Below are 22,118 nucleotides of genomic sequence, written 5' to 3'. Positions count from 1 at the left end.
AAGAAAGCATTTTGACCTTTTGAATTGTCACTGCCATCTCCCTTTCTATTGCATTTTGAAGACCACCCAGTTTTGTTTAATTTCTTATTAATACATCCATCTAAAGAAAAAAAAAAACGTTTGGCAGCCTGGGGCATACCATGTTTAATAGAAGCAATAAAGAATTATAGAATAGTTTGGTTGGAAGGGACCTTTCCAGCCCCCCCAGTGCCACCCCTGCCATGAGCAGGGACATCTTCACCAGCTCAGGTTGCTCAGAGCCCCGTCCAGCCTGGCCTGGGATGTCTCCAGGGATGGTTCATCCACCACCTCTCTGCCCAACCTGGGCCAGTGTTTTACCACCCCTGGTGTCAAAAATCTCTTCCTCATGTCTAAAGAACGAGGAAGAAACAGGAATAGATTAAAAGTCTGTATGCCTTATGAAAATAATGGATCCTCTTTGCTCCCGAACATACAATGGGCATATTTAACAATGGCAGCGTCCTAATCTGTAAAACAACTTCATACACAACACAAGAGATGCCAACGTGCGCTTAGACTGGTAAGGTGTCACCTTACAGCTTCTGTGCAAGAAATGAAAAGGTATATTTGGAAGGAGACAGAAGGAAATTACAGCACACAGATGGCAGCAAGATAAATAAATATATATATATATATATATATATATGTATATATACACACACATATATTTTTAAGTTCAAACAAGCACAGAAGGGAGAGACAAAACAGAGCTACTAACGATGGTCACTTCACTCAAGGCTTTATCTGTTCTCTCTGATCCTCATCCTTTTCTGGTAGTTTTGTTGTTTTCCAAGCAGAAAGGGTCACCCATGTAAAATGATGTCGTATCGCTAATGTGCACAGTACCCTCAGATCACAGAGAAAGCCACACAACAAACCTGGAGAGCAGTTAACCCCACTCACTCCCAAAATCTGCAAGGTGATTATGTGGACAAGGTGAGTATCCAAAAGTCGAATGTGGATATAGGGAAGTAGGAATTCATTAATCTTTTCTTACATCCGGTACTGCAAGTTGTTGTTTTCATATCTGTACAATCCCCAGTCTTGGCCCATTGATGCTACAACAACACAAATAATAATAACGGGCTGCACGACAGAAAAAATAGGATTAATATCTCTCGGCAAAGAGAATGTCTCATTAAATATTGCTATTGTTAAGCCAAAACCAAAGTTTCAGTTATGTAGAAGCTAATTATCATACAATTCTGCATTTGGTTGGGAAGTGTGAGACTGCACCGCATCTCAGTTCCAAGCACACTTTTCCTTCTAAAACCTTTTACACAAAAAACTGCCCCTATTCCTGTGAAACAATTTGCTTCACACAAACAGACCTCTAGGCTATCTAACGTCATGCTTTGTATCTCAAAACTAGACGACTAAACATTGCAACATGCAGAAACATTCGCTGCCAGAATATTCGTCTAACCTCTGGTATTTCTCCTCCTTTCAGTGTTTGGGCCATAGGAAAATCAGCTGTGTTTGTCTTCAGCATTTTCTAGTTCCTCCTCAAACAACAAACTCTCACCCAACCAGGTCTGTACATACGTACTTAAATAACAGGTTTGAGCTTTGGTTTTAATTTTGTCATGAAATAAAAAAGGTATGCTTGCACTCTACTTCTCAACAGTTATTAATATTTCGTTATAGTCTTCATTTTTACATTCTCCCGCTCTCTTAAATTTCACAGAATCCCAGAGTCAGGGGTTGAAGGGACCTGGAAAGCTCATCCAGTGCAATCCCCCCATGGAGCAGGAACACCCAGCTGAGGTTCCACAGGAAGGTGTCCAGGCGGGTTTGAATGTCTGCAGAGAAGGAGACTCCACAACCTCCCTGGGCAGCCTGGGCCAGGCTCTGCCACCCTCACCAGGAACAAGTTTCTTCTCAAATTTAAGCGGAACCTCCTGTGTTCCAGTTTGCACCCATTGCCCCTTGTCCTGTCACTGGTTGTCACCAAGAAGAGCCTGGCTCCATCCTCCTGACACTGCCCCTTTCCATATCGATCCCCATTAATGAGGTCACCCCTCAGTCTCCTCTTCTCCAGCTCCAGAGCCCCAGCTCCCTCAGCCTTTCCTCGCACGGGAGATGCTCCACTCCCTTCAGCATCTTCATTGCCCATGGTTCTAATCTATTGGTCAGTTCTCCGATTTGTGGCACCAACATTTTTTTCCAAATCAAAATAAAATACTGACTTCTTATAATAGCACCCACATGCTTTCCCATTTGTTCACAACTTCATTCTTTTGGATTTCATTCTTTTGGGCTCCCTTCACACGCGAGTATGAGGTGGCATAATTCTGGCAGCAAACAGAGCACTACAGCCTAAATTGCCACGAGAAAAGTGCAGCATCCTACTTTGGCAACTATTTTACTAACTCTAAGCAAAATTAGAGTCCTGCAGTTCACTCAGGAAGACATCAGCGTAAGATCAGAAAGTCACAATGCAGTAACTGTGGTCTGACAGTGACTTAAAGAAAACTCTCAACTGTCTTTGGCTTATCCAATTTAAGGCCAAGCTTATAGTCTGCCTAAAATAAAATTATCTGACAGTAGAGAATGGTTCTCATATATACGCACACCACATGTACTGGTCTTAATGTTGTAAATCAGTTGTACATCCGTTCAAAACAACTGTAAAGGTGCTATAGCCAAATTTACTAGGTCAGGATGGATGGTAACGCTTTTACGTCGACAGCTGCTCTAAGTTCTGAGCCTGACACGGAGACCGACGCATTTCAGAGTCAGGATATCCAATTAAATATATAGGTAAGAAACAGTTATGCAAGTGAGCGTTTTCATCTGCTGCAACGTCAAACAAACCCTGCAAGGATCCCTCACGTGGCAGAAGAGGATATGAAAAACACGGCGACAAGTTCATTTTTCCCTGTCTAGAATAGAGGAAAGGAAAGCTCCATTTCCTCACGCAGCCCCAAAAGGGGATGGAACTCAAATCTAATTTTGCTCCTAAATTAACATGAGTGACTACAGTTCAAGATAAGCAGTTTAACTCCTGGTCTTAGGAAAGCCAACCTCCAGATGAGGAAAACCAAAACGCCTCATGATCCACATTATTATATCATCTCTAGGTGCCTATGATGTTTAACAACATAGGCAGAGATTGTTCTGCACAGATGGTTCTTACCTCCAAGAATTTATCACAAACCTTTGACTACATGCATTTACAGTGTATTTCTTAGGCCATATGGATCAGCTACTGTTCTGTACAGCTCAAAGTCAAGAAAAGTGACACATACCTTGTGAGCACTGGTCCAAAAACTTGGGAAAAAGCAGTCTAAAAAAAAGAAAATCATAAGTTAATATATCAAGAATAGACATTATTACTATTTAAGTAAAGCATTTACATTCATTTGGACAATGACAGCTAGCGTTTTATTATCCAAACCATTTTCATGTTTCCTTTCTTCAGCCCACATCACTGGAACATCCCCACAGGTTGTGTCTTTCAGGAGTTCTTCCCCACAAATAAGTTTTGGAGATGGTTTTAATTCTTTAATGGATTTAAGAGCTAATTCCCACCACGTGATTCCTTCTGTATTCTCGGAAGTCTGAAAGGCTTCAACATTGCTTTAATTCCTATAGAAACGATAGGAATTTTAAGCTTGGCCTAAAGAATTGTGCCTTCCAAACATGGTGGGGACTCTTCATGGAAGGATTGTATGTCCATAATGCTTTCTGTATATATCGCACCAATTTCTGGTAATGTGTCAGATAAGCAACAATTATTTTTATGAGCTTCATCGTGCACACAAAAGCTCCAGAGATAGTTCTTTATCCATCCCACTTCAACATGGAGAAAAGCTTCATTCTCAGCTCATGGAAGAGCCAGATCTCTGTAGTAACAAACTTTGAGACATGGAACCATTTGGATTTTCTTGACTGCAAAAGTTTCATGTTGGACATTAAAAGCGAAATCGCCAAAGCTTCCCAAGCGAAAGCCTCGTCACTGGCAGCATGTGGCTACTCGGTAAGTTCTTATCAGGAGAAACTTCAAAGTGAGAAACCAATAGTCTACGGCACAGGCTAAACCTCTTCCTTCAATTGCTGCTGCACTTGAGGAGACAAACAATGTTAGTCAAAGGATGGCAGGCTCCTGCTGCTATAAATACTGCTCAACGCCACGATCAGGAGCACGTAAGTTTAAAAAAACCCTAGAAATGGAATTGTCTTTCCTATAATTATGGAAAGAACAAGTTTAAACGGCATTCCGGCATCAATTCACTGATAGTCTTGATTATTAATTTACAGTCTTTGTCATGGAGACAAAAAGAAGCAGTAAGATAATGTCTATTTATTGACTAGTGCAAAGCACAAGAAGTATATTGGTTTGTGTTTTACAAACAGTGAGGAAGTGGAAGGACTGCAATTTATAGAATGATTGGGCATCCACCTCTAAGCTGTGATGCAGTTTCATCACCAATAGCAGCAATGCTAAGAACTCTGAAAACTGTACCTGCTTTAACTTTTATCGAATCATCTGTACGGCATAATTGCGAAATTTAAGTATTACGATTTTACAGATAAGTCTACGAAACTAGTTCCGTGTTCATTAAAGTGTGGAACACACACAAATACTATGAAACAGCAACCAAACCACAGGATTTAAAAATGTCAGTGACTTGGCTTTGCTACCGTTTCCTCCCCACCCTGTGTTTGCAGTAACCCAGGATATCAGATTTTAATACTTGCAATGGTTTTGCTTCCGTGCTTTGTCATTCTCTTCCACTATACCTGGGGCTGTTTCCCGTAAGCTCTGTATTTTAGATCTGTAAAGTCTTCATTTCATATCCAAAAGCAGTGGCATAATCAATAACTCAAACTGGGATGCAAGTCTCAATTTTTAGACAGACTTATAAAAAGATCGTAAGAAAAGGAATGACTTAAAAAGCACACGAGAGGACGGTTGACTGTCCGTTTTTACAAAGTCCTTAGCCAGAGCACACATATTTAAGCAGCATGCTAATGACAATCTCTGTTTATTCTTCCACAAGCTAAATTTTATTAATATTGCATATAATGATATACCCAGTGGAAACCAAGTGTCATCCTTATAAACCAAACACCACTTCAAAGTTCATCCAAGCTGGATTACCTAGGAGTTTTACGAGATTGAAGACAGTTCAGTGGCATTTAGCCATCACGTATCTCTAATTTAAAAGTGATCTCATAAACTCACATATCTACTCTCAAACCTGTAAAAATATTTTAAATTATACCTATGTTCCATATAGCAACTCAGTGGCTCTACACAAGTATTAACTGCTCCAATGGTGAAAGACGACTTCACATCTGGGTCAGGATGAGTTTGCAGAGCCTGCACGACATCAATAACATCAGTATATCTGCAAGAAAACACAGTGAAATACGGTTTCAGAGAAACAGAACGATGCATTTCAACACCTAGTGACAAGGCAGTTGCTTGCAGAATGTTAGATTTCTAATAAAGTGGTTCAAGACTTGGCAAACTCAGGCAAGTTAAGCTGAGTGTAACATCAGAAATAAATGATTGAAAACTGCAGAGAAAAGCAGTATAAACTTTGCAAGGAGCAACTGTAAAGTCCGGTTTTTAGGATGCACAAAAAGCCTAACGTAATAAAAACATGTTACGCCTACTCCCAAGGCATATTAAGCACTAAGTAAAGAAAAATAACTTATCAGCATTCCAATTTAAACATGCTTCTATAATTAACACTTGGATTATTTATCGGTACTCCAGACACTGCTCGATTATACTTCTGTATGGTAGCAAAGTTTGGGTGAACCTGAGTTTTTATTGCACATCTTTACTTCTCAGCGAGTTCCAACCTTCTCTCCAAACTGTACGGTCAGTTATCACATTAATGGATTAACTGGAGAACTCCAGCTACTTTAATGCTGTCTATATCAACACTCAACCCCCCAGAAAGAATGGAAAAGCTGTAATTGGTCATTCCAAAGACAGTGTTGCTACCAGAACATCATTTTGCACATCACTTGATTTGAACCACTCTTGCTAACTTTAAGAACAATAAATCATCTCACTAACATTGAAAGAAATTGTGCTTTTTAGCACTATCAAAATGGGTCATAATGAAAATGCAAACCTCCATATACATGCCCTTAGTGATTATAGTCTTTATGTCACACCATAATCACACTTTCTACAATTAATTTATATTCTGAGCCAACTCTAATTAAAATTTACCAAAAGGTGCCCAGTCATCTAATGCCTTAAAGACAATAGATCTTCCCCTGAAAGAAACAGGGAGCTGCTCCACCCACAGTCTTCATCAAAACAATTTCAACCTTTTAGCAAACTTTCAAAGAAAATAATACATGAAAGGTAGGGCGAGAACTCGGCTAACGTGCTTTTCCACGTTCTCTACAAGGTGGTGCATTTATTCCATGGGGTTTTTTTGGTTTGTTAGCAGCAAGACACAGGTCTGTTGGGATAAAGGTGGAATAATTCATTTGTGTGCTAACAGACTAAAACATGCTACACTCTATATATTATGATAATAATAATCATCATCATCTGTCACGGAGGCACCCCGAGGCTAATTTAAGGGACAACAGGGTCCAAAACAACTTTTATTAAACCGGTGAGAAACAGGGTTTTAGCACTCCAAAAGTGACTTAAATATAGGTTCAGGTATCAGTTGAGGAAAATTATTAAGGGGCAGCAACTCGTACAACAGGCGGTCCACAGAGTGCATGCACGTGGCTTCACCCAAAACAATGCCGGAACCATCCCCAAGTCCCAGAGGAGTACACACTTGCCTGAACACGGTGCGGGATTGTTCTTAAAGAGATACAGGTAAAGCGTACACTCGCGATTCTGCGAGAGTAAATTTATAATACACTCGCAATTCTGCGAGGGTTAATTTACTTACACGTGCGAATGTGCACGGAATACTACACGTGCTTATGTGGAAGCACGGGAGGAAAATACACTCGCGATTGTGCGAGGATAATACACTCGCAATTCTGCGAGGAAATAAATATACTCGCAATCCTGCGAGGGGTTTTACTCACACCCGTGGCGGCAAGGCAAGCGGGGTCTCCATCCCGGGGAGGGGGGTTCTCAGCAGCAGCATCTTCCTCGTGCTCCGAGAGACTGGCGACAATGGGCGGGGTCTCGACGAGAGTCCCGTTTTTATACTGGCTGATCAGACCTGACTGTAGGCATTCTAGAAGCTTCTCTGCACCCCCACACCGTGTGTGGGGTGCCCCTGAAGCCTCCAAACATCCCCCACACTGGTCACAGGTGCCCAGCGGCTCACTGGCGCCTCGGCAATCCCTTCTCCTAATGGCCCTGGCCAGGGTGCTCTGGGCCAAACAAAAGAAGCTGTCAGCTTCAAGTAGCAGAGAGAGGGAGATGTGCCTACTCCCTCCATACTGAAGGAGGTGGGGGGGAGAGAGGGGGGTTTGCATTCTGCCACATCATCATAATGCTATATCAGGGAATATTCTATAGCATCAATCTGCAGCTCCAGAGCACAACTCGCAACACCATCTCAAGCTGCCTCTGCCCTGTTGCCCCCATCTAAATCTACATCTTTGAAGACAACCAGTACAACAGTGGTCTTTAAAGACAGAAAACCAGCATGAAGATGCCTCTCCAGCCTCTGAGGGACAAATAACTCTATCTAGGACCTACCCAGAGGGGGAATAAAACAAACCACACACAGCTGCACCAATAAATGAAGTGCCATTTAACAGGAGTTTAAAACGCAGCTGGAAAGGGCAAGAAAACTGCTTTTGAGAAGCCAAAAATCACCATCAGGCTCCTAAATGGGGAAGATGAACCAAATGTAGTTTCCTTTCATTGAAGGATGATTTCGGACACCATTGTTTCAATGGAACGGTAAGCAATAAAATTAACAGGTTGCAGATCACACAGGATCCCAGAATGGACTGGGTTGGAAAAGACCTCAGAGATCATCCAGTCCAACCCTTGGTCCAACTCCAGTCCATTGACCAGATCACGGCACTAAGTGCCATGGCCAAGCTCAGTTTACAAACCTCCAGGGCCGGTGAGTCCAGCACCTCCCTGGGCAGCCATTCCAATGCTGACCACTCTCTCTGCACAGAATTGCTTTCTCATCTCCAGCCTCAATTGCCCCTGGCAGAGTTGAAGCCCATGCCCCCTTGTCCTATTGCTGACTGCCTGGGAGAAGAGCCCAATCCCCCCTGGCTAGAACTGTCCTTCAGGTCGTTCTAGAGAGTGCTGAGCTCACCTCTAAGCCTCCTCTTCTCCAGACTGAACAAGCCCAGCTCCCTCAGCCTCTCCCCATAGGGCTTGTGTTCAAGTCCCTTCCCCAGTCTTGTTGCTCTTCTCTGGACCCGCTCCAGCACTTCAATCTCTCCTGTTGAGCTTCCTGTCCATTAGCACCCCCAGGTCCCTTTCTCCCTGACTGCTCTCCAGCCACTCTGTGCCAGCCTGGAGCGCTGCAGGGGGTTCTTGTGGCCAAAGTGCAGGACCCAGCACTTGGCCTTGTCGAACTTCATCCCATTGCAATCAGCCCAGTTTTCCAGATACATATGTAAAATAGAATTCACAGAGCATCACACTTCATGACTGCTATGGAGTGACAGGAAAGTTTAAAAACGCCCTGGAAATGGGAAGGGAATAGAAAATTCCTTATTTTATGTGACAGTTCGAACTGTTTCAAACACTCACCCTTGCAAGACCACCAAGAGCCGCTTGTTCTTTTTAGCGTAGCTGGACTGCCGGACGCTGAGGTTGTGCTGAGCCTCCAGGACACTGGAGAGGTAACGCTGGAAATGGGCTGCGCTGAAACACTCTGGACTGTCCAGGGTTTGCCGATAAACTATCCACCTAAGCAACAGAAAAGAACAAGTTAGTGTTCTATGACATCACTTTCCTGTTTTCTTTCTATTTTGAACCAATGACCAAAAAAAAAATCAATAGGGCAACCCCTGAGATTCCACGGCTCTCACAGCACATGGGGAAGAGGGATGTGCTTGGGTTTCTATTATCTCCAACACAAGCACATTCTTCACGTGGCTGCCAAAAGGCTTTGTGGGTTTTTCAATAAAACAATGTTCAACAGCTTCTTCAAAGCAGCACATCGTTAGAGTCATTCTGATCTTAGCAATGAAGTACAACAAAAAAAAACATATGAATCAAATTCAAAAGACTTGGGGCATGAAAATATTTCACTCCAAAAATAAAATAACAATGACATTGGCAGGAAAACATGATTAAATGTATTATTACAGAACATTCAGAAGTCACCTTACATCTTTGCCCTAAAAACAGAACCACAAAACTGTTCTGCATTCACTTGCTAATATCAAGACACCGAGTCAAAAGTAATACACAAAACCCATTGCAGAACATAGCGAAGATTAAATGCGAAGGTGTTTGGCTGTAAGATTTAAAAGGACCAGAATTTATTTTTTGATTGTCCAGACACTAAATCAACACCGAGAACGACAAATTCCTACAGCAGATTTATCTTACTGCCATGCAATAGAAGTCCTGAATATACCTCCTGCCATTGCAGAATAGAAACCAGGTCGGATTAAAAACAATCTTGTAGGAAGGACTGTCAGTACAGTCTTTTCTGCAAGAAAAATACGTTTTAGACTCCCTATCACAAGGCAACAAATGGAATCTCCTCCCTGTTTCTGATGACTTCCATACTTGCTTAAGGCAGGATTCATTTGGCCCTTTTAAGATGATTTTTAAGAGTTTGTAGCATCAGCAATCGTTCCAGACACACAGCAGAGATCTGCAGCAATACCCATGATATTCTTAATATGGAATAACGACAAAGAAATCTCCTGGGCTATTTTTCTTGTCTAAATGTCTAAAATCTATGGGCAAACCTACCGGGCGTAACACAGTTAAATGAGATACCTGAAGTAATGGAACTGGAATAATATACTCTAGTCTGCTGTGGAGAACTACTTAAGGTTGCTCGTAATATTTCACAGAATCGCTGAATCACAGAATAGAATTTCTGATGTTATTGTTATAAATAGATATAAATATACCTTCCATGCTCCTTGTTAAAAGTGACAAGAAAGCCACACAGATCGCTGCAGCGGCATCCGGGAAGACCAGTTATAATGGTGATAACCACCTAAAAACCAGGGAACAGATAAGAACAGGGGTGACTTGAGGACTAGAAATGAGCTACAACAATTGCACACGCATCACGTTCTCTGTCTTGATAAAATCGTAAGTCTAAACACAAAATTAAATGACACTTACGCACAGTATGGAACTGTAATTGTGTTTATGCAATGACACAGATACGCATCATTTTGGAAAGATGAGTTTTCCCTTAGTTTTCATACTTTAAATACAGCGGAAGGATAATTAACAAATATAGCAAACAGTATCATCAAAACCTTGACATGGAAGTGGAAGTATTAACACAAACGTCAGGAAAAACACTGGAAGAGACACCAAATAGGTTACGTTTCCCATGACAAGTGTATATTCAAATACACAGAGAAGTATTTGAGCAAATTGGTTCAAAAGTGACGATGTACGTCACACACAAAGAGCAACTCACTGTTTCTATAATGAAACAAGCACGTTATACACAAAATCTATCGGAAAGTTGCATTTTGAGTAGGACTGGTACGAGACTGCGCAAGAAAAGCTGTAACATATCACCAGCTTTTCTGCACCAAGCGCCTCTGTTTCTATTACATTTGAAGGCAAACACCTGCAGACTGTTTGCATCCTATCCTCAAAATCACTTTAGGATGCTCACAGAAAATGAATATTCACAATAAGAGAAGTAAAAAACACAGAGACACCAAGTTCACATGAAATTATAGAATTTGGTATGAATGTTATTGACGGATTTTTTTTAACATACACAAAGACGCACTGGCCTTACAATGTGATTTTAAGACATGAATAGGGTATTATTAATTAATATTTAATTTAAGCATCAGCATGGTCTCTGAACCAGAGCCCAGGAGATAAGGCCATCGCCGTATTGCATTATTCAAAGAAAAGGACCATACTCCCGCTGCTTTGACTTTGCTGCTTACAGCAAATTTCAAATGCTGGAAAGCTACAAAGCGATATCTTTTTGAAAAAGCTATTTAAAGCACTCCTTCGGTTTGACAATTGTTATTGCCCCTATAGAGAACTGAGTGTTCTACAGATAATATCAGCAAATGTTAAATATCATGTGCTGCCGCTATGCTATTTAAAGGACTTGTATGTTCCAGAGAACAATTCAGTTAAATTATTCAGCAATTCATAAAAACAAGCTCCTGTTTTAGGGCTCACTCTCTCTGGACATTAGAGAAAACCGTTCGCTTGATGATCTACGCCTCATTTTTTGCCTCTGTTTTATCAGTCTGAAAGGCCATTAGCACTTCTAAAAGATTGTTTAAATGAAAAACAAATAAGGTAATATAATCAGAAGAATTTAATCTAGAAAACAGACTTGTAGCAGTTCAGTGTGAACTGGTGGTACTGGAGAAGGAGGCAGAGAACACAGTTAAACACTCACCAGTACTTACTGCATTACCTGCAACAGAACTAATGACAGGCGGAATATTTGCTAAATATCCTATATTAGGGATAGGAAGTATCGTGGAGTGGCTTCCTTACCTTCTCGCTTTGTGCTTTGCTCTCGGGAATGATTTCTGCCTGTTGCAATAAAGCTGGAAGATGTGCTCTCATCACCGGCTCGTGACTGACGCTGCTGACAGCAAAATGCCGCACAAACCTGCCCAAAAAGACAAGTTTTATTTGCTCATAATCAAGACCAAAAGACTCCACAGTTGGGAAATTACTAAAATGAAATGATTAAAAGGCCAAACAGAAGCTGCCTGGAGAGGAAATAATCTCAGAATAAAAATACCGAGTGTGAACAGTTACTAAATAAGCAATTTTTAAGACAAGTATTACATATACCAAAATCTTTTTGCATTGTTGCTGACAAAAAAGAATCCCTTGCAAACAAAAAGGATTTCTCACCTCTCTAATTCTGGAAGGGCAGCAGATAGTTGCAGTTCCCTATATCTTTCCCCAGAAGGAGAGGACGAGGCATTAAACAGCTTCTGAACAACGGAATGCCTGAAACAAGCAGATTAATGAATTGATTAGTTAAAAAGAGACCTAGACATATATTTTCTCTAAAGCAGATGGCTATGTAGTAACTAGTATAAGAAACAAATAAAGTGAATGTTGCACTAAGAATGCATTGATTCGTTTTTGCATCATTACTGAACTCTTCAATGAGTGACCGTAGTTTTCTGCTTGTAGCACACGATTAATGGATAATTACACTGGAGTAAGCAGCACAAACTTACAGTCTCTTTTGTTCCACAGACAGGAATTCTTCCTGGACAACCTTTAAAGATAATCCTGAGTTTGTCTGGTTTTGCCACGAAGAGAAAACCTGCAACAAACCAGACCTATGCATAAATGTCGTTATTTTGCAAAACTCATTTTCAATTTATTTAGGAATTTTGTTCATCAAAAAAAATAATAAAAGGCATTTTAACTAGCCATTAAATATTGCACAATCACAGAATCCCAGAATGGACTGGGTTGGAAAAGCCCTCAGAGCTCATCCAGTCCAACCCTTGGTCCAACTCCAGTCCATTCACCAGATCATGGCACTAAGTGCCATGGCCAAGCTCAGTTTAAAAACCTCCAGGGCCGGTGAGTCCAGCACCTCCCTGGGCAGCCATTCCAATGCTGACCACTCTCTCTGCACAGAATTGCTTTATCATCTCCAGCCTCAATTGCCCCTGGCAGAGTTGAAGCCCATGCCCCCTTGTCCTATTGCTGACTGCCTGGGAGAAGAGCCCAATCCCCCCTAGCTAGAACTGCCCTTCAGGTCGTTCTAGAGAGTGCTGAGCTCACCTCTAAGCCTCCTCTGCTCCAGACTGAACAAGCCCAGCTCCCTCAGCCTCTCCCCATAGGGCTTGTGTTCAAGTCCCTTCCCCAGTCTTGTTGCTCTTCTCTGGACCCGCTCCAGCACTTCAATCTCTTTCCTGACCTGAGGGGCCCAGAACTGAACACAACACTCCAGGTGTGGCCTCCCCAATGCAGAGTACAGGGGAAGGATCACTGCCCTTGTCCTGCTGACCACGCTGGTTTGGATACAGGACAGGACACCATTGGCCTTCTTGGTCACCTGGGCACACTGTTGGCTCCTGTTGAGCTTCCTGTCCATTAGCACCCCCAGGTCCCTTTCTGCCTGACTGCTCTCCAGCCACTCTGTGCCAGCCTGGAGCGCTGCAGGGGGTTCTTGTGGCCAAAGTGCTGTGGCCAATACTGGGTTTGTTGCAAGAACTCAAAATATGGAAGAAGACTCCACAGATCAGATTTTCTAAGCTTGTCTTTGGCTTGTCTGGAACTGGTCTAAGAAATATCTTGACTGAAACGGTCTCGTTTTCCTCCATCCTCACAACTGGGAAAAAATCCTAGGAAAAATACTTCCCCGCCAAAACAAGCGTAACGTTCATATCTAGCATACGCTGTAAATAAAAGATAGACAATTATAATCTATCTATGCTACAGCAGGAACTGAATTAATCTAAGTCTCCTTTAAGTTGTATTGTGGTTTTCATGAGGTAAGATTGCAGCAATCGTTTCCAGAAATTTAAGAAAACCCTGTTTCTTTGCAACAGAGAAGGGAGCCCTCGGCTCCTCCAGGGAACGGCGTTTGGCTCAAATCCTGCTGCTCCAGCCAAGTCCCATTAATATGAATGGCGCTCTGAACCTAGAAATCAGATTCAGCTGAATCACACAGTCACTGGAGTGTTCGGTATTTCCCTTCTTTTAATAAGGAAAAGCAACAGCCATTGTCGTTTTTCACAATAACTCGCTGCAAGACAAAACAACTGGGGGGGAAAGACTGCTTTCCATTAACGAGTGGGCAACCCAAACGCAAGGGTATCGAGATAAAAAACACCAAATAAAATAAACTTTGGATATTAACGAAGACAATATTGCCGGTGTAGAAGGATCCACGCGACTAAACAAAGAACCACTTCAAAACATGTATAAGAGACTAAGGGAAATGCCTACAAGGGATGGAAAGGACTGGTCAAGAGAAAATGGTATTTTAATAAGTCAAAGGGTTGGGGATAAAGCGAAAACACAGGTCAGACAGAGAGAACTCAATGGAAATTATCAGTCCTTTTTGTATAACTGAATGAATGTTTTAACATAAAGAGCTGCTGAAGAAAACCAGGTAAATCAACACACTCCGAAGCCAAAGCACATTTTTCTGCACTACCAATTAAACTGAGGATGCGAACAGCACTGCCCTGTCTTGGCAGGATCTGCAAACCAGACTCCAGTTCTGTGCGCTCAAAGTCTTGCAGAAATCTCAGTTCTGCGGAATTTAACAGACTGGGATGTGGAGGAACAGCCAATTGCCATTCCCTATTTCAAGTTGAAATAATTAAAGCTTAGGTCCAGTGACCGAGGTATCACGTCGTATGATTGTAGAAGGGTAAAACCAGTACTGATAATTTGTGAATCTTCGCAATTATAGGTCTGTAGAATGATTGCTACGCCTGTGAGACTTAATAGCATTCAGAATTTCAGAAAATAGAGGAAATCAATAAACTCGATGGTAAATGCTAACAAAATGCAATAATACGTTTCCATGGCTCACACAATCAGGTGCACACGATCTTAAGAATCTTTTTTGTTCGTGAGATAACATCTTCAAGACAAAAGACACGTCGCATCTACTTGAAGTTGGTTAAAGTACCTGGTGTGGTGCCAGAGGAGCAACTGTCAAAGTGCAGGAACTGCAGCTCAGTACAAAGCTGGTTGGTGAAAAGGAGGAAAGGTCTAAAGAGCACCAAAAAAAAGCAGCAGAAGGTTGGGGACATCAACCAGAGAAGCTCAGGGAACGTCCCTGTGACACCTTTTGCAATGAATTTGGCATAGACTGAAGTGAATCGGCAGCATTTTGGGGAATTAAGTTGGGAGACGCTCTACACAGCATTGAGATGCTTCATAGAAAGAGAGATCCAACTGTAAGAATGGAAGAAACGGAAAGAAAAATCGGAGGAAGGTAGAGATGGAAGCAAGAATGAGCACACGAACACTTCTAGAGAGAGCCAGAGCATCAGTGGGAAGCAGAGAAAGGACTTGAAGGGGTTTCTTAAAATATGAGTGTGATCTATTAAGTCAAGGCAGCAGTGAAAAGTAAAGGCAAACCAAGGGTAGCACTGAACATTTTCAAAAGAGAGAACTGTTATTGCCTCTGTCCAAGAAACAAGGACCCTCGCCTCAGGTACTACACACAGCCTGGATATCTGCAGCCAAAAATTATATCAAAAGAAAATTATTACGATGATGAGAGGAAAAGTGAGCTTTTTATAAGTAGGGATTCAAAAGGATCTGGTTGTAGTTGATCAGGCCAAATAAGGTAGAAAGAATAAAAGTAGACCTAATAAAACAGGCTGAAAACTCAAACCCAACCAACCAAAACATTCCCAACCATTCAAATAGTGGAACAGCGGGAGGAATCTAAACTCTTAAGATAAAAGGAGAAATGTTATGGTAACGTTAATACTACAGTGAGGATTGTACTCACTGAGCTAGGTGGCCTTTTCCAGGCCAGTGTCGTGATCGATTACTAAAACCCTTGTCAAGTCCTAAAACCTCCAAGCTCATTTCCTCAAAAGTGCTATTGTTATAAAGTCTGGTTTATTAAAAGCCTCTGCATTGTAAAATGCATGAAGCCAATCTACTTAGAGAATATACAAGGCCATATGGGATACTTAAAGATTTTAACAAAACTTCCCTAAGGATCATAATCCGAATGTGTCTAACCACAAAAAACACAATAGAACCTCTGCCACGACATACAGTTGCTGTAGCCAATTAGACACCAGTGCTACATTTAAAATGCAACGACGAGAAAACAAGATTTTAGAGCACCCACTGGCTTCAGAAGACAAAGTAAGAGCACATGGTGAACATTAAACTTAACAAACAATAGGTAGTAACGCATACATAAGTTAAAGTTTCTCACACATGCAAGTTTCTAAGATTGGGAGCAGTCAGGCTGGACATGAGGAAGAAATTGTTGGCCCTGAGGGTGGTGAGAGCCTGGCCCAGGTTGGGCAGAGAGGTGGTGGCTGAACCATCCCTGGAGACATCCCAGGCCAGGCTGGACGGGGCTCTGAGCAACCTGAGCTGGTGAAGATGTCCCTGTCATGGCAGGGGGGGCACTGGGGGAGCTGGGAAGGTCCCTTCCAACCCAAACCATTCTGTGATTCTATGTTCCTAGGAAGGTCTGCGCAGCAGGGCAGTTTGTGACAATCTCAAATCTGCAAGATCGATGTCATTGGTTACAGAGAGAATCAGTTCCTGGTTGGAAAAGAGCCTCTGGAGGGCTCCAGGCCCACCTCCTGCTCCAAGTAGGGCTATTGCTGGCAGTACAGATCAGCTCAGCCATCACATCATCCAGCCAGGTTTTCAACATCTTCAAAGGTGGGGACTCACTGCTTGGGTGAGTTGTTCCTGTCACTGCACCAACCTCCTGCTGACATTCAGACTGAGTCTTCAATGCTGCGATCACAGAATCCCAGAATGGACTGGGTTGGAAAAGACCTCAGAGTTCATCCAAGTCCAACCCTTGGTCCAACTCCAATCCATTGACCAGATCATGGCACTAAGTGCCATGGCCAATCTGCAGTCACTGACCCTTATTACGTTAACTGCCACCACCAAAAACGTTGTCGGTAACCATCCTTCCCACTGCAACACCCTGCTTTTATATAAATGATAAGCAGCCTCAAAATCACATCCGCCATTTCTCTCAGTGCCCATCCCATGCAGCTTCATGGAGGAGTTTTTCAATGTATTTCTGAACTTGTTGCTCCCTCAGTACTAACTGCCCCTTCTCCTTTCTAAATTATGTTTATTCACTAAGATATAGGAAAAGGTTTCTCTTGTGAAAACCGATGCAAGACCAACCTCAAACTTTAACCTTTCCTATATTTATAAGGTGTCAGGCTTTAGTGGCTCAACTAACATAAGAAATAAACCCCTTCATCTTTCTGAATTTAAATAGTTAAGACAGACATGAACAAACTGACCCTTGCCTCTCATCTGAAACACAAAGATTAATTGCACGGTTTTCCCTCCACCCAACTCAATATTTTTTAACTTTACCTGTGAATAAAAAGCTTTATAAATCTTTGTTTTGGGGAAAAGTGCAATCATGAAAAGGTTGTCTTGGGTATGGAACTCAATTGGTAGATGAGCAAGGAAGGAACTTTTGAAGTCTATGAAGAGAGCAGCAACAACGCTGTTTGAATCCTAGAAAAAGAAGAAACAGGACAAATTATAACTAAAAGTTATTGAAAGTGAAAAAAAGGTTCAATGTATTAAACAGCAGAGAGCAGAAGAGGATTACTCAGAGCTAGGCATGTGTAAAGACCTGAACATTCATTATCTTGCATAGCGCAGCTATGGAACAGAAGCATCAACTGCAGCCACTTACAGTATTTCTCATTTTCTACTTCGCAGCTATTAGTGATATAAGCTTTAAAAAAAGCATTTGAGGTTGTTCTAAGCACCTCAGCTTTGTCTTGCCTAGAAAAGAAAAGCTTGTGTTTTAATATCTGCTCTTTTCCCTCCACCAAAAACCGGACATTAAGCACTTTCCTCTGCTACGGCTTCACAACAAAGCCACTTTCATCCATCCCCACACATCACCTCTGACACGGATATTCTGAAAGAATGAGTTAAACAGAAGCTAAAGAGACGAGAAGGATGGCATCACGCTATTACAAACATTTTTTACCATGTTTCTGACCTGAAAGGAATAATGCTGCAACTATCAGGCCTGGAATTTCAAGCGTAGGTTACTTGTACATTGGAAGCATCTGTTTTTCTCTCTGATTCTTTAATGAGCATAAAGTTCTACTAAATCCAGTGTTGCTTCACCTGAATTACATCTTCAGCAAATCAAAGCTGAAGCCCTCGGATCAGTCTCCATCAAAAACACCCAAGTCAGGTTGTTCAATTTTTCTTCTCATAAAACAACACTGACCCTTGGTTTTCTGGATTTCAAGAACAGATGTTTATGTACAACTTCGCAGGATGCTGAAGCATTTTATGCTCAAGCTTTGATTTGCAACTCTTTTCACACCAACGTATCAGAAATACAGTAAAATTCAGCAGTGTGAAATATCCCTGGAAAATAGGGATTCCATTGTTTAGGGCTCGAGTCAGAAATGGAGCAACATCCGTCACCCTTTCAACAGGAAAAGTGGGCAGAGAACCTCTACTTACTGATTTTCAAGAAGAAAAAGCTCTATTTGGGAAACATGTAAGAATGGGTATAGAGACATTTGCAAACAGAATTGCCACTCTTTGTTGCCCGAAGGATTTATGATAAAAGCAATGCTCTCGAAGTCACTGAGGCTACTGAAGAACATACAAAACCGCTCTCCTGAAAGAGAACAATTTCTCTGAAGAGAAAATGGCTCTTGGAACATGGTCCACAGACCCTGGATTCTGCAGGACAGAAGAACAATTAAAAGGCCAAGTCACACATGCTGCAACCTACATGTGAAGTGACCACCAGAACGTGCTTCTCCTTCTGGAAAACGTTTAGGGTTCCGCAAACTGAAAAAAGCTGAAAAGAAGCTGCAATAATCCCCACAGACTTAAGGTTAAAAAACAAAAAGGCCATTTTAAAGTTTTACAGGGTGTTAATGTTGTGAAAACATTTTACTTAATATTCGTTCGTTTGATTAATGGCCAAAATCAATGCTGGGCTTGGTTACTTACAAGCTGAAATACTTGGTCTTAAATAAGAGCTTAAACGCAAGCACATAGTGTCTTAAAAGCTGCCTTGATACGGTTTGAGACACTGAATGGCTACAAATGAAAAATACATAAACCTGGGAGTTTGGAGAGTGGGTGTCAGCTTTCGTTTAGTGCCAGGATGGCTGATACTAAGAAAGAATAGAGATGTCTTAGGAAATAGATGCCTGACTCTGCTAAGATTGGGACTGTTTGGGCTTTAGACGTTGACGACACAGTTTGTGAGTAACCTACCCTGCCCTCCATGCTAAGGAACTGTGCTTTTCATCACTTAAAGCCTTCGCTGCTTTTATTTTAATCCTAGTGTTAAATCATCCTTTCTTTTCCGTCAATATTGTTGTTGCAAATACTTTTGGAAAAAGCCTCCTAACAATTACCCTTCTTCTCCTGTCACTTCTGAACATTTAATGCTCTCCACCCTTGCATTATGCCAAGCCAGTCGAACAATAAAATGCTCCCTGTCAAGGTTTAGCTTTACACAAAAAACCTGGCACCAGCTCAAGAATGATCGCCAGGTCCCATAAATAGCCACTTTCATGAAAGTGAGTGTCTTGAATCAAACAATAGAAGGAAGGTCAGTGTTAAAATAGCTTCTTAAACTACCAAGGGGCAATCCATACGATATACAAGGCAGCTAAGGTAAGATTCTCTTCACTGTTGTGTTTTCACCTTAATTGTATCACATACTTTTATTGTATTTTACTGGTTTCCTCCATTCTATGATGAAATCATAGCAACACAATGCTTTCTGGAGGTCACTAAACAAATGGGGAATACTGTACCTGAAGAAAATAGAAACCAAAGGAAACAATAACCAACCAAAATAACCTTTTTCCATTCCAAAAAAGTGATAGTTAACGCAGAGTGTCTGCCTTGAAGAGGAAAAACAAAGCTGAGTTGCCATTGTTAACCTAAATCTTAATTCCCACTAAAGCAGAAGACCAAACCATTAGCAAGTTGGCCAAGTGAAATGATTCAAGCTGATCACAGCAATGGCAAAACTCTACGCCTGATATTGTGTCTTTTACTGCAATTAGTCCGAAATGTGTGTAATTACAGTCAACACGCCTTTCCTTCTCACTTCTCAGCTTGGGAAACACGAACCCGTTGCTCCCTTCACCCTGACAGGAGACAGACACGGCTCGTGACCTCTGCGGAGATAAGTACGACACTGCCACCAACGTCTGGCTCAAGGTTAAATCTATTTTGAATAGAAGGCGGCATTTCAGCCCCCAATACACCACAGGACATCACAATGCCTTGAACTTCTCTCTGTCCGGCACTTAAGGTTGCTGGATGTTTTATGAATGCGATGTTCTGCAATTCTCCACGCTATTAAGACGTATTGATAACTTGGTCTAATACAAAATCCTCTCCTCCTTGCAATTTAGCTAACCAGCAATTTGTTAAGCCAACCAATACCAAAAATGCAGAGATTTGCATCAGTTATTACAGTTTTACACACACGCTTGCAAAACTGCAACTGAAATCGAAACTTCACACTCATATCCTACAGAAGTATTGTTAAAAATGGATTAAAAGCTTATGACAGTAGGAACGAACCAAATACTCACCCCATCATAGAAAGCAATAGAAGTCATATGGTTCTTTGGGATGGAAATGCTGCCGTGATGGGGATCAGAAAAGAGAAGGCCGTCTGAAAAGAAGTGCACTTTGCCTAGAGTTTGAAAGACAAAATTTCTATTAGGTCTAGATCAATATTTCAGTATCATGTGATGAATGATGCTTCTTTTTGATGAATTTCATGCTCTTGCAGAATTCTCTTCTATTTAAGCTGCAGTACATTTGAGTGAAGGTTTGGGATAGTACGTAGACAGCATTCAAAGCACAACCATTCCATCTTTCCTGGATCTCCCTATCTAGGGCAGGAATCACGACCCTGATTGCATTTGACTTAAATCTTATCCTCTGGAGTCAATACACTAACACATGCAATGCAGAGAGTAAAAGAAAAGAAAGAGGAAAAATAAGATGACAATTTTCCTTTCACTTCCTGACCAAGACAATGTTTAAAACAGAAAAACCCTTTATCTGCAGGCTTGGATTTTCTTTTGTGTATAGAGACAACTGTTACCGGGCTCACAAATTCCCTGGAGGCCAACAACACAGTGACAGCCAAGAGAGACGCGGCATTCATTCCACCTCTGCTTTTCTTGCCATCTTACAGACATTTTGGTTCATTACAAACCTGCACGACCAGGGAAAGCAGCTGGAAAATGAGAAACAGCAAAGCTAGAGGGCGTCATGGATAAAAACCAAAGCAACATCAGCAAAAAGCTGATTTTTGACAGGCATAAATCCATGAACGAATGACTAAGGGGCTGCCAGCTGGATCTGTGCTACCAGCGCTGGGCCAGGTATTAAAAGCAGGAGCAGATCTCACACAGGGAAGCACATAAGTCAGCAAAAGGGAAAGGTTAAATACTTTATTTGAAGAAAAAAGAAAGGAAAAAGTGGCATTACTCAGAGCTACGTCTCCCAAAAAAAGCCAAGCAGCAAGGTAACTAAAACACAGAGCTAAACACGGTCGCATATCTAACACAACCTGCCAAACAATGCTTGGGAGAAGTAATAAGGAAAGATGTTTTCATCTTGAAATGGCAACTTAGAAGATTTTCAAAACTGTTCAGTATTAAGGCTTTGTTTTCATAAAGAGCTTGATATGAAATCCAAGCACCACACCTAGATATGATTTCAGGCTGGTATCTAGTGCAGTGCCTCAGGGATCAGATCTGGGGTCTACAATATTCAATACATTCATCAATGATTCGGACGAGGGAATAGAGTGACTGTCAGCAAGTTTGCTGATGACTCCAAGCTGGGAGCAGTGGTGACACTGGAAGCTGTGCTGCCATCAGAGACCTGGACAGGCTGGAGAGCTGGGCAGGGAGAAATTTAATGAAATAGAACAAGGGAAAGTGTAGAGTCTTGAATCTGGGCAGGAACAACCCCAGGTTCCAGTGTAAGTTGGGGAATGACCTATTAGGGAGCAGTGTAGGGGAAAGGGAGCTGGGGGTCCTGGGGACAGCAGGGTGAGCATGAGCCAGCACTGGGCCCTTGTGGCCAGGAAGGCCAATGGTACCTGGGGTGGGTTAGAAGGGGGTGGTCAGTAGGTCAGAGAGGTTCTCCTGCCCCTCTGCTCTGCCCTGGGGAGACCACACCTGGAATATTGTGTCCAGTTGTGGCCCCTCAGCTCCAGAAGGACAGGGAACTGCTGGAGAGAGTCCAGCGCAGCCACCAAGATGCTGAAGGGAGTGGA

At 41.9% G+C, this 22,118-nt stretch overlaps 1 protein-coding gene across 1 annotated transcript in view; it reads right to left on the bottom strand.

The window, feature by feature from the left end:
* The window catches only part of DNAAF9 (dynein axonemal assembly factor 9), a 76,970-nt gene that overhangs the window by 12,340 nt on the left and 42,512 nt on the right, over positions 1-22,118 (bottom strand). The window contains exons 21-29 of the mRNA XM_065836845.2: positions 20,413-20,516; positions 17,177-17,323; positions 12,334-12,422; positions 11,999-12,097; positions 11,630-11,747; positions 10,042-10,130; positions 8,699-8,857; positions 5,253-5,378; positions 3,273-3,310 (exon numbers count right to left, since the gene is read on the bottom strand). Of these exons, the coding sequence (XP_065692917.1) occupies positions 3,273-3,310; positions 5,253-5,378; positions 8,699-8,857; positions 10,042-10,130; positions 11,630-11,747; positions 11,999-12,097; positions 12,334-12,422; positions 17,177-17,323; positions 20,413-20,516 (969 nt within the window). The remainder of the gene's footprint in view (positions 1-3,272; positions 3,311-5,252; positions 5,379-8,698; positions 8,858-10,041; positions 10,131-11,629; positions 11,748-11,998; positions 12,098-12,333; positions 12,423-17,176; positions 17,324-20,412; positions 20,517-22,118) is intronic.

The sequence above is a fragment of the Patagioenas fasciata genome, chromosome 4, assembly GCF_037038585.1.
Source record: "Patagioenas fasciata isolate bPatFas1 chromosome 4, bPatFas1.hap1, whole genome shotgun sequence".
NCBI lineage: Eukaryota > Metazoa > Chordata > Aves > Columbiformes > Columbidae > Patagioenas > Patagioenas fasciata.
The sequence above is the reverse complement of the archived record's forward strand: the minus strand, read 5'-3'. Positions and strand labels throughout refer to the sequence as shown.